The 11,805-nt window shown below is 37.9% G+C and overlaps 1 protein-coding gene across 1 annotated transcript; it reads left to right on the top strand.

Moving 5' to 3' along the window:
* Positions 1 to 544: 544 nt before the first annotated feature.
* On the top strand, positions 545 to 5,227 carry LOC117319395. The gene is made up of 2 exons (XM_033874209.1): positions 545 to 934; positions 3,747 to 5,227. Exons 1-2 carry the CDS (start codon positions 673 to 675, stop codon positions 4,727 to 4,729), a joined length of 1,245 nt encoding a protein of 414 aa, XP_033730100.1. The 5' UTR covers positions 545 to 672; the 3' UTR covers positions 4,730 to 5,227.
* The last annotated feature ends 6,578 nt before the right edge of the window (positions 5,228 to 11,805 follow it).

The following is an 11,805-nucleotide window of genomic DNA, read 5'->3' as shown; positions in this document are numbered from 1 at the left end:
GTGGTTGTTGGGGAGCGCCCCGTGATTATATATTTATGTTTAGATTTTACTGCCCCCTGGTGTTAGAATAGTTGGGAAAAATGCATCAAGGGTTTTTTGGGACATAATTCTGAAACACTTACATTGTTGTTGTGAAACAAAATATACTTAAATAACCAAATAGGAAAAGAAGAAAATGCGATATTAAACCACTAAATTTGAAAACCATAAAACTATCAAGCAGAAACTGAAAAAATGACATATTAAATCAAAGTTTTTGGTCACAAAATAGAAATAGCCGACTAATATCTAAAATTGTTAAACACTATTTTACTTAGTTTATAGCATCAGTCTGCAGCAATAGGAATATAAAACAAAGAAACACAAACTATCTACCGCTGAATAAAAGAAATTTAATATCAACACTTATCACGATGTAAAAATAAAGAAATGAAAAAATAAAAGATAAAGTAACAATAATCAAAACAATAAGTTAAATGGTTAAACAAACAAGAAAAGTTAAACATATAATTATGTCCCTTTTAACCCTCCATAAAATCCCGAATTGATTATCGATCCTTACACGAAGGGAATTGGAACAGTAGTGTGTCCGATATATCTGAAACGAACCCTCAAGAACTGTCTATAAACATTGCAAATCAAGAGGACCTATTTTTCGCTTCGTGTGCAGGAATGGCTGAAGGGGGTAAATCTGTCACGCCCCGGGCTAATCGCAGTCTAGAGAACGTTTGCATCGAGTCTCCTTTGGTTAGTGATGTGGACAAGCGCCTTGAGGAGGCAGACCGGGAGATCGCGCTGTTAGAGAAAAAACTGGAGTCGGCCAGATTGAACAGTGCATTAAAGGACAGAAGGAAGAAGCGGGATGATCTTCAGAGGCAGTTAGATGACATCCAGCAGGATCAGCCTCAATCAGCAGCGACTGGCCTTGGTTCAGGTATGCCTAACGACATAGACTTGATTAAACTGAGAAAAATGGACCAGCTGGTCAGCAGATCGAGCAAGAAGATGTCCAGGGTGTTGCCGGAATTTTCCGGTAGTGATACTGACTCTGACACTCTATCAGTCGCCTCATCGGCTTCCTACAATAGCTTTAAACGAGCACGTAAGGGTGAAAAACTCAGATCTGGTTTGAAAGCTAAAGCTGGAGACGTCGTGAAATTCCCTCAAGCTTATCCCCACCACTTTCTTCAATACGAATATGTAAGTAAGAATCCCCAGTTTCAAGATCTCACCTTTAAATTATTTGTGGCGGGAGAGCTTGAGATAATTTCCAAGACGAGCTCTGCTTCAGAGAAGGAAGGAAGGACAGTATTCCTTCAGAAAATTGTGTATTATAGCAATATTTATGAATGGAAAGCCTTGCTTGCATGGTATGCGGCATGGCTTCGCAAGATAGAGTTGGGTGAGAGATCATGGTCAGATGATCCCTCAAGTATTAAAGTCCCAATTTTGGCGAAACATGTGTTGATGCAAAAAAATGAGAAACCCAGAAATAGTGGTCCGATTCAGTCGGACTCTGGGAGAGTTTGGTTTTGTGTAATGTTTCAGAAAAATCGTTGTAGCGAAAGAGGGGATCATGATGGCGACATACGGGGTGTCAAAAGGCATTTGCTACATATCTGTGCCACATGTTGGAAAAAAGATGGGGTAAAAAGACAACATCCTGAATCAGCAGAGACATGTCCAAATGCCTTGTGACTAACCGTCCCGTCTGTAGGTATTGAGATAGATCCAGACACCTCAATTATAGAACCCGAGTATGTGCCTTTTGAATTTGGAGGTAATTTGTTTGTATCGGGTGGCCAAGATATTGATTATAGACATATACCTATAGACGCTGTAGATGATATAGTTTCTGAGGTACCCGAAGAAACTGTTAGAAATTTACAGGTTCAATCCTGCTTTAATTTTAATACCCAAAGGACCCCTGTTAAGTCAAATTTTAACATCAGATATATGAAAGACAGGTTAGAGTTGTACTCGGATCTAGAGGTTTTAAAATTTTTAGAGTTTGGTTTTCCCATAGGGTTAGACAACCACCTCTTAATTCATCGCCAGGAGGCTACTTCAGAGGTAAGTTCTTCTATCAAGTACAGAAATCACAAAGGAGCTACAGACTTTCCTCAGGAAATAAGTGAGTATTTACGTATTGAGTTGGCAAATGAGTCGGTGTTAGGTCCATTTGAGGAAAATCCGTTTTCCTTACCCATGGTGATTTCCCCCTTAAACTCAGTTCCAAAGAGGGATTCTGAGGAAAGACGCATAATTTTGGATTTGAGCTTTCCGGACTCTAAGTCAGTAAATAGTTGTATCCCCAAGACTTCATATTTAGGGGACCCCATCTCATTGTCATACCCCAGGGTAGATGACCTGGTAGAGATTATCAAGGAGAAAGGGAGGGGTTGTTGTCTTTTCAAGAGAGACCTTAGGAAGGCTTACAGACAAATTCCCATCGACCCGGGAGATATTCGTTTTTTAGGTTTCTCTTGGGAAGGTAAGATGTATTTTGATCGGGTCTTATCTATGGGTTTGCGTTCGGCAGCGTACATTTGTCAAAGAGTCACAAGTCTGATTTCGTTCTTAATGCTGCAGGACGGTTTTTTGGTCCTCAATTATCTAGATGATTTTGCAGGGGCTGAGTGCCCGGACATGGCAGATTTGGCTTTCTGGAGACTTGGTTCCCTTCTCTCTGATTGTGGCTTTATCGAATCGGAGAAGAAGGCAGAGCCTCCTGCCACTCGTATGGTTTTTTTGGGTGTCTTGTTTGACACAGTCAGGATGGTCTTAGAGGTCCCTGATTTTAGGTTGCAGGAAATAGGAATCTTAACCTGCGAATGGTTGAAAAAGGAAAGGGCTTCCTTAAAGGAGATTCAATCCCTGCTGGGAAAATTACAGTTTGTCGCTGCCTGTGTTCGTCCAGGTCGACTTTTTGTTAGCCGTATATTGAACTGGCTCCGGTCGATTGGTCAGGACAGTCATCGTTCCTGGAGTATTTCAGAAGAGGTGAGAAAGGACATATTGTGGTGGCACATTTTTCTGGCACAGTATAACGGTGTGTCCATTATGTTTCTGGAACAATGGTCCACTCCAGACACTGAGTTTGCCTCAGATGCTTGTCTCACAGGCGGGGGAGGCTACTTCATGGGTAGATACTTTCATACAGAGTTCCCAGACACCATCCTTCAACTGTCCCCATGTATAAACATCCTAGAGTTGTTAACAGTTATGGTGAGTATAAAACTCTGGGCCAGTGCCTTTAAAGGTAAGAGAATTGTCATACTATGTGACAACGAAGCCACGGTATCGGTCCTCAACTCAGGTAGGTCCAGAATTCAATTTATGCAGAGCTGTCTCAGAGAGATATGTTACTTTGCTGCTAGTTTTGAATTTGAGATCAGGGCGCAACACATCTCTGGAATTCAAAATCGACTACCAGACCATTTATCCAGGTGGCATTTAGATGTTATACACCAGCAGGAGTTCATCCGTTTGACCAAGGAAGTTGACCTGGTAGAGGAGGTAGTACCCTCTAGCATGTTCTCCTTCTCCCACTCTTGGTAGATTATCTACACATAGTAGTTGAGACAGGGTATATATATAGTGATGTATCCCTCTCTTGGTGGTTTACCCTTTTCTTCAGTTTTGTACATATGTTGACACTATATACATAGCAGTGTATCCTTTCCTAGTTTATAAGGTAAATTTTAGCGATATCAGGCTTTATGACTCCTGTTTCATCCTTCCAGACACTGCCTGGTCACAGCTTAGGAAAGATCTCAAGGTGTCCGCTAGAGCAGCCTTCGCTGAGGGTACTTATAGAAATTTCCGTACACAATGGAAAGCTTATTTTCTGTTTTGCGAAGCGTTCCGGAAACAGCCGTTGCCGGTAAGCACGGAGATTATATGCCTTTACGCTCAGTTTTTAAGTCGGACTTTCATCAGTGTCGATTCTATTCGCAACTATATAGCGGGAGTCAAAACTCTTCACATGTTGCTAAACTTAAAGTATGACATTAGACAATATGAACTGAACTTAGTTTTGAAAGGTTTGTCGAGGTTGAACCCACATTGTCCCTCTCAAGCGAAACCTATCACCCCTCAGATTCTCGGTAAGATACATCAGCGACTAGATCATGATGATCCAGAGGACACCACTCTGTGGTGTATGTTTTTATTCAGTTTCTATCTCATGCTGCGGAAGTCTAATTTAATGCCTAATAGTAGTCACAAATTTGACCCTAGTAAACATCTTTTACGACAGGATATTTTAGTAGAGGATGGGGTCCTCTTGGTTGTCGTAAAGTGGTCTAAGACCAATCAATTCGGACATCGGATCGTGCGTTCCCCTCTGGTGGCCATTCCTGGGTCCCCACTTTGTCCTTTACATGCCTTTGTTCGCATGACTGATCTAAACCCTGCACGTCCCAGGGCCCCAGCCTTCCTTAAGACTACAGGAAAGAAAATTGTCCCCTTTTGTTACCCACAATTTCAGCAGAGGCTACGGGAACTTATTCATAGTGTAGGCCTAGATGCTGCCTCGTTCTCTTCGCATAGTTTTCGCAGGGGAGGGGCCACTTGGGCCTTTTCTTTGGGGATTCCAGGGGAGTTAATTCAGGTGCAGGGGGATTGGGCCAGCGACGCCTACAAAACGTATATCAGTTTTTCCTTAGAGGATAGGCTTCAGGTTTGCAGAAACATGAGAGATGCAATTTTAGCATTGCATCATTAACCAAGTTATCAGCCTCCCGCAGTTTTTTCGGGCTTGGTGGCCGGAGGCTTGGCGGCCCCTCAAACTGCTTGTATTTGTGTTTAATATGTTTGCTTATTAACATGCTTATTCATAAGTATTATTAATTTGCTTAATTTGAGCTTTGTTTGATTTGAGCTATGTTTAATTTGAGCTATGTTTAATTTGAGCTATGTTTAATTTGAGTTTTGTTTAATTGAGCTTTGTTTAAATTGATCTTCATTTATTTGAGTTTGATCATGTAGATGCTTAAAGCTGTGTGTTCGATAACAAGCTTGCATGTAGTGCTAGAGGTGTATTTCCTTTTGGGGTTGCCTTGCTTATGCCATTTGCATACCAGAGACATTTAAGTAAAGTGGAGCATGGCACCCTAACTGGCTGACGCCTTCTAATGTGTTATACAATAAATTGTTACGGGCATACAGTTGTTATGTTGTAAATATCGTTGACCAGGCAGGGGAGAGAATTGTAAAATTTTAATGTAAAATGGCTAATTGTTTTCCCGTTTGCCTGGGCCTGTGAGGGGTGTGTCCCTGTGGGTCCAATGATTGGTCAGTGAAGTAAGCTGGTACTCACGGCCTCCGTCCAATCCCCGATTTACCCAGGGTCCCCTAGGTCCCGGTTTAGGTTTGAATCACAGAAGTTTTATTCATTCGAGATACTTTGGCTTGCGTGTCAACTTTGTTTTCCCTCCCTCCCTCCCTGGTCATAGATAGGACCCCATGCGGCCCCTCAAACTGCTTGTATTTGTGTTTAATATGTTTGCTTATTAACATGCTTATTCATAAGTATTATTAATTTGCTTAATTTGAGCTTTGTTTGATTTGAGCTATGTTTAATTTGAGCTATGTTTAATTTGAGCTATGTTTAATTTGAGTTTTGTTTAATTGAGCTTTGTTTAAATTGATCTTCATTTATTTGAGTTTGATCATGTAGATGCTTAAAGCTGTGTGTTCGATAACAAGCTTGCATGTAGTGCTAGAGGTGTATTTCCTTTTGGGGTTGCCTTGCTTATGCCATTTGCATACCAGAGACATTTAAGTAAAGTGGAGCATGGCACCCTAACTGGCTGACGCCTTCTAATGTGTTATACAATAAATTGTTACGGGCATACAGTTGTTATGTTGTAAATATCGTTGACCAGGCAGGGGAGAGAATTAGGCCCAGATACCTGATGATGGGGCTGTAGCATTCTGGAGTGGAGGGCTACCAAATATGTTCAAATGAATGACCTTAACCTTCATTCAAGGTCACACTGGGGTCAACTAGGCTGAAATCTTTAGATGTTTTGTTCTCGATAACCAAGCGGAGATTAAGTTACCCGATATTGGGCCTGTAGCATACTAGGGTGAAGGGTATTACCAAGCTTGTTCAGATGAATGACCTTGACCAACATTCAATGTCACACAATCAATACCTCTTCTCGTATCAATATGACCGAACTGTTAAAAAGTCAAACACCCTGAACAACAAAAATGTACATAATGTAACTTTTTATCTGATTGCTGAATATTTTGGCATGAACTACTTCAATAATCTTACCATTATGAATAATGGGAATTAAGGTTAAAATAACATCTCTAATAGTTTCTTTCCATTGTGGTCAATATTACATACATATATTTACATTTTCCATTTCTTCAGCCTACTAAACTCTGACTGCGTTAAAATTAGTGTAAACGCAGTGAAAAAAGGTTCAACGGAGTAATAAGCATGGGAATTGGTAACATAATCATGACGTCGTCTCTTTGTGACGTTACCGGGACGTCAACTAGACGGCGCCATTTTCAAAAGACTGATGAACGCAAATTTAGCGTTGTTACCTGTTACCCGATGATCTATGTACAAAAAAATAATGTCAAGTGAGTATTTTGTAAGAAAAACTAAACTGAAGATTGTGGAAATGAGTGAATATGTAACTTCTCTGCGAGGTAAGCTAACAACAAATTGCTGAAGCGTACAGTTCGTATCGAACATTTGACCACGTCACTACTACATTTTGTAAATCTGTCAATACCGGTGTGCTGGACAACCACAGTTAAGACGGAAATTGTGGATTGTGAATATATCAATTAATTGGAAACGTAAAATGGTCAAAACATCTCAAGGTTGTACTGTTCCCATTGGTATAGGCAGAGACCTACATACTAGGGATTCGCAACAACCGCTTTGGCTTACCAAACGTCACCGCCGAGCGGAAGTTCGGGTAATTTATCCCATAGTGCATTGCTGCTCCTACTGTTTAGACGCCATATTGAAGGTACGCCTGAAACACGGTCAGCTTTATGACAGCTCATAGAAGACTATTGTCCGATAACAAATCACGGGAATCAAACGTAAGTGCAATTATTTTTATGTAAACTGGTGTTTCAAACGTATTCCGTCGTCCTTAATGTTCGGAAGACTGCACATGTGACCGTTCTTTTCACGGCGATTACCACGCTGGTTAGCTTATGTCTGGTGTTAAAGACGATGCTACATGGTTTCAGTTTATATAATTAACTCCTTTTTTATTTATTGACCAATTTCAAAATGGTTTTCAAATAATTGTTGCTCGGTAGTTACTGTATCGCGTTTAGTCAAATTTGTTGTGTAATTCATTGTGAATATTTAGTTATTGCCCAGTGAAAATAAGTAAACAAAACAAATTATGGTTATACTGTGAATGGCTGGTGTTAAGGACAGTGCTACATGGTTTCAGTTTAACTCCTTTTTTATTTATTGACCAATTTCAAAATGGTTTTCAAATATTTGTTGCTCGAAAGTTACTGTATCGCGTTTAGTCAAATTTGTTGTGTAATTCATTGTCTTTAATATCATATTTATAATTAGATTAGTGATTTTATAGCTATAATCTGTAGAATTTTATATAGTATAATCATGACTTCTGTTAACATTGATCTCATGAATAATAAAGCCATTATTGAAAGAAATCCATTAATTGAAACTAATTGAAAAAAGCATAAATCAGTCTAATGTAAATTAAATTAAATATTATACTTTTTGTAAATTATTTAGTGTTTCAAAACAGATATTTGATACAGAATTGCAGGGATTGATCGAGGAATGAGTGTGTTTGAATATAATAGCTATGATATCTTTTGCACATAGCAAAACATTAAATACTGCGGTGTATATTTTATTGTATTGTGTGGGAAATTATAAAATCAAAAGGTTATATTTTTTTTTTTCCCATTATGACCGATATATAGACCCCCCCCCCCCCCCCAACCTTTGGGGCATTGATCACACCTCACCTTTGATAAAAACATTAACACCTGGTCATGGGGCATCTCCTAATAAACTCAAAGGGGGGTCCATTCAGAATATATGTAGAGTATATACCTGTATGTACCTGTACTTCTGGGTCTACAGAAAAAAATATTGCCATGGTGATCACCTGGGCTCCCCCACTCCATCCAAACCATAGGGACATTGACCACACCTTTATTACCTTTGCGATATACATGAATCAACAGGTGTGTCTCATTGTCAACACCTGTCCTGAGGCTGGCCATGTCCATCTCCCCAAAATACTAGAGTTCACTAAAGGCATGCTGTGCAGTATACAATCTAAATATTTACCTGTACTCTGGAAGACAAAAACCCCTCAGGTGTGTCCTCATTCCCTTATTAAACTTAAATGGGTCCATTCATATTTAGATATATATGTTTTTAGGTTAATTTTGAATTTACGAATCTGTTTAATCAACATTAGGGGTATATGAATTTACCGCAGGGTATTTGAAATTTGAATGTTTCAAATTTAAATCTTATAGAAGCTTCTCTGCCTATTCTACACCATAAATTATCAATACTTATTAAACTTGATTTTTTTTTTCAGAAAGCCAAAGAAGAAAAGATCTACCATTGGTACATGACCTAAGCACTATCAAAGTTTTCAATACTAAATAATAAAATATTATCAATCATCAAACATGACAGTGTTTTTTTCTTTTCATTTGACTTAAGACTTTTGCTATAGCATTTGTCTAATAAACAAGAAATATCTCCAAAAAAAGATAAAAGGCATAGTTTTAATGCTGGTTTTTATACTGTAAAACTGCTGGTGAAATAAATCAACGAATCACTGGTATAGTGGTGGGTGCAGATGAGCTCTAAGGCCTATAGGTATATAAGATATATAACATTAAACAACTACAGATGTGTACAGGAGAGTGTTACATACATGTACATAAAATTATCTACACTAATAAATTTTGTCTTTTGCAAGCCAAGTATAGATATTAACCTAAATTTGACAACTCTCTAACATTATTAACAGATAATAGTTGGATTAATTTAAAAACAGAATGTCTTTTGTAGTAATATTGTTTTATACATTTTACCCTCAGACCTGTATATAATGGACATATCAAAATAAAATGAAACTCGCCCTCGATGTCACCCAAATCACAATTGTTACAGGTTCTATTTCTTTGGGTAATATTATTATGTCTACCTATTTCTATATTTAATTTGTGTGAGGATGCTCCACATACATCTAAATTTAGTTTCTATAGGTTTAAAACTGTACATAGTGGCTATCTATCAGATATCAATATATAATCTACCTTTCGACGAACTAGATATCTGTTAACATGTTTTGTTTTGTAACATCGGTCAATCTCTGCTCAATGCTTTTAAAAGCATAGTCTACTGGTGAATAAGAATAAAATATGTACTCAATACCTAAAGCGGCTAATTCATTTTTAATGTCACATATCCACACATCATTCTCATTTACCATTTCATCAAGACATGTTTTCAATACCAGATTATCCGACTGTTTCACCAATATTTGAACACTCTTAATTTTGTAATGTACGCTTTCGACATGCGGTGCTTTATGAAATCCCCATATTTCCGATGCATAACATAAAATACTATTTACATACGAATTAAAAATAGAACAATAAGTTTCTACATTCAAGCAATGATTTCTAAGAGAAGTCAGAGAAAATAAAGCTTTTCTGCCATGTTCTGCAAAATGTTTTTGTGTTTTGTAAAACTTCCCATTGTAGTTGAACAGCATACCCAATAATTTAAAACTGTCAACAATTTCTATATTGTCATTATTATTCATTATTATATTTCCATGGCTCATTATTTCTTATTTGTCCACAATTTCTAAACACCATGATTTTAGTTATATCAACATTGACCTCCAGATTCCATTTTATGGTATATGCATATAAAGAATCCAACATAATTTGTAAATCTTCTGGGCAGTTAACAAATAAAGCCATGTCGTCGGTATACATTAGCAAGAAAAGATCAAGCATCTGTAATTCAATACTTGGACAGTTGTCATTAATAAAGTGTATTTACTATTTAGATACAAAGAAAACAACACAGGTGATTATATTTCCCCTTGTAAGAGTCCGGTATAATTAGGGAAGCACTGACTGAAGTCAGTATCACTATCGAAAATATAAGAATCGTCGTCAGTATATTTCTCTATACATCTAAATTTAGATTATCGTCTAATGGCAGAAAATCGGACGACATTTTCCATATGTTTCTATATGAATCTTTAACGGGAAAATGGTGCTTTTTTCGGTTAGACACTACTTAAATATCGTTGTTCACATCTGCCGATATACATTACAGTGCATAGGTATAACTATCGCCAGTGTGAAGTTATCTCGGCCAAACGCGGTGACACATGTGCACAGACAGTCGTCGCCATCTCTTGGCACGGCACATGTCACTAATATAAACAACTCCGATATCCATCTATTGCGCAGCCGCAGCGCTTGGTCTCGCTAGATCTCGTGCTAAATATACCTCCGGTTATGAGAACAATAGGTGAGGTCGTGACTCTGCGAGAAAAGCGGTTGTTGCGAGTCCCTAGTATATAGGTCTCTGGTATAGGTAGACTGGCCACCAGACCCGAAGTTATTTTTTTTATTAAGAATTGCCCAGCTAAATTCTAATACTAGATTATCTCCCCCTAATTTGAAACATCAGACATAACCTAGGGACCAAAACCATGAAGCTCAATTCTATTTATAATTTTAATATTCTAGAGACAGGGGGACAGTCTATGGTATAGGGTCAATAGTAGTTTTTTTTTACAAAAAAAATCTATCGCTGATAGCAATACCGCGGTAGGCAGTAGTAAAAATACTGAATGTATTTCTTCTGTTGGCCATTAAAAAACAATGGAAAAACATACACGATAGCTGAAGCTTTGGATGGAACCGGGTACATTACATATATACATATGAAAGTAATCGGGAAAAGTATGTTGAAAACTGAGTTATGATAAAAACTCTCTATTACACTGAACAATATATTAGACAACGTTCGAATCTAATGTACAATTGTACATGTACGAGGGCTGATTGATAAGTTGTGAGCCTTGTATTGAAGGAGGTACGCAAGGATGCTATTTCTAAGTCCTACTATTCTCTGACTATATATGGCCATGTACCCAAGGACTGGTCTCATTTGGTTATTTCATATCGACGAGATAGCACTCTAAAGTAAACAAGACAAACGGCTTTTGCAAAATGGACAAAATCGGTTAGGGTGAAAGAGTCTGTCATTGCCATATGGCTGCCATTCACGATGGTGGATTTAAATTGATTGCGCATCGACCTTATTCACCTGATCTCGCTCCAGACTTTCATTTATTTGCAAAACTGAAAACAATTATTCCAGGCACACTAACTCAAACCCCTAACCCTAACCCTAACATGCAGTGGATGACTTTGTGAACAGCCAAGACAAGGATTTCTATAAAAGTGGCATTGAGGCCCTTATAGCTAACAAGAAACATTTAAATATAGCAAGAAATGATAGCCTTGTCCGACACCCAATGAAATTCTTAAATTAATGTCGTAGTGTGCGCCAAGGTGATGTTATTAGTCCTTTTTGCTTTGGACATGTTTGACAGGCTATTTTCTCAAATTATTCCGTAGAAAGTATATATATATGGGAAGTTTTAAAGAATAATGAAATAAATACTGCGATTACAACTAAACTAATTTAAGTTGACAAGATTGTAAACACTTTAAATTTTCTTTTCGAAAATTTTGCATGTATTCTAA

The sequence above is a fragment of the Pecten maximus genome, unplaced genomic scaffold, assembly GCF_902652985.1.
Source record: "Pecten maximus unplaced genomic scaffold, xPecMax1.1, whole genome shotgun sequence".
Classification (NCBI taxonomy): domain Eukaryota; kingdom Metazoa; phylum Mollusca; class Bivalvia; order Pectinida; family Pectinidae; genus Pecten; species Pecten maximus.
This window is presented reverse-complemented; position numbering and strand designations above follow the sequence as displayed.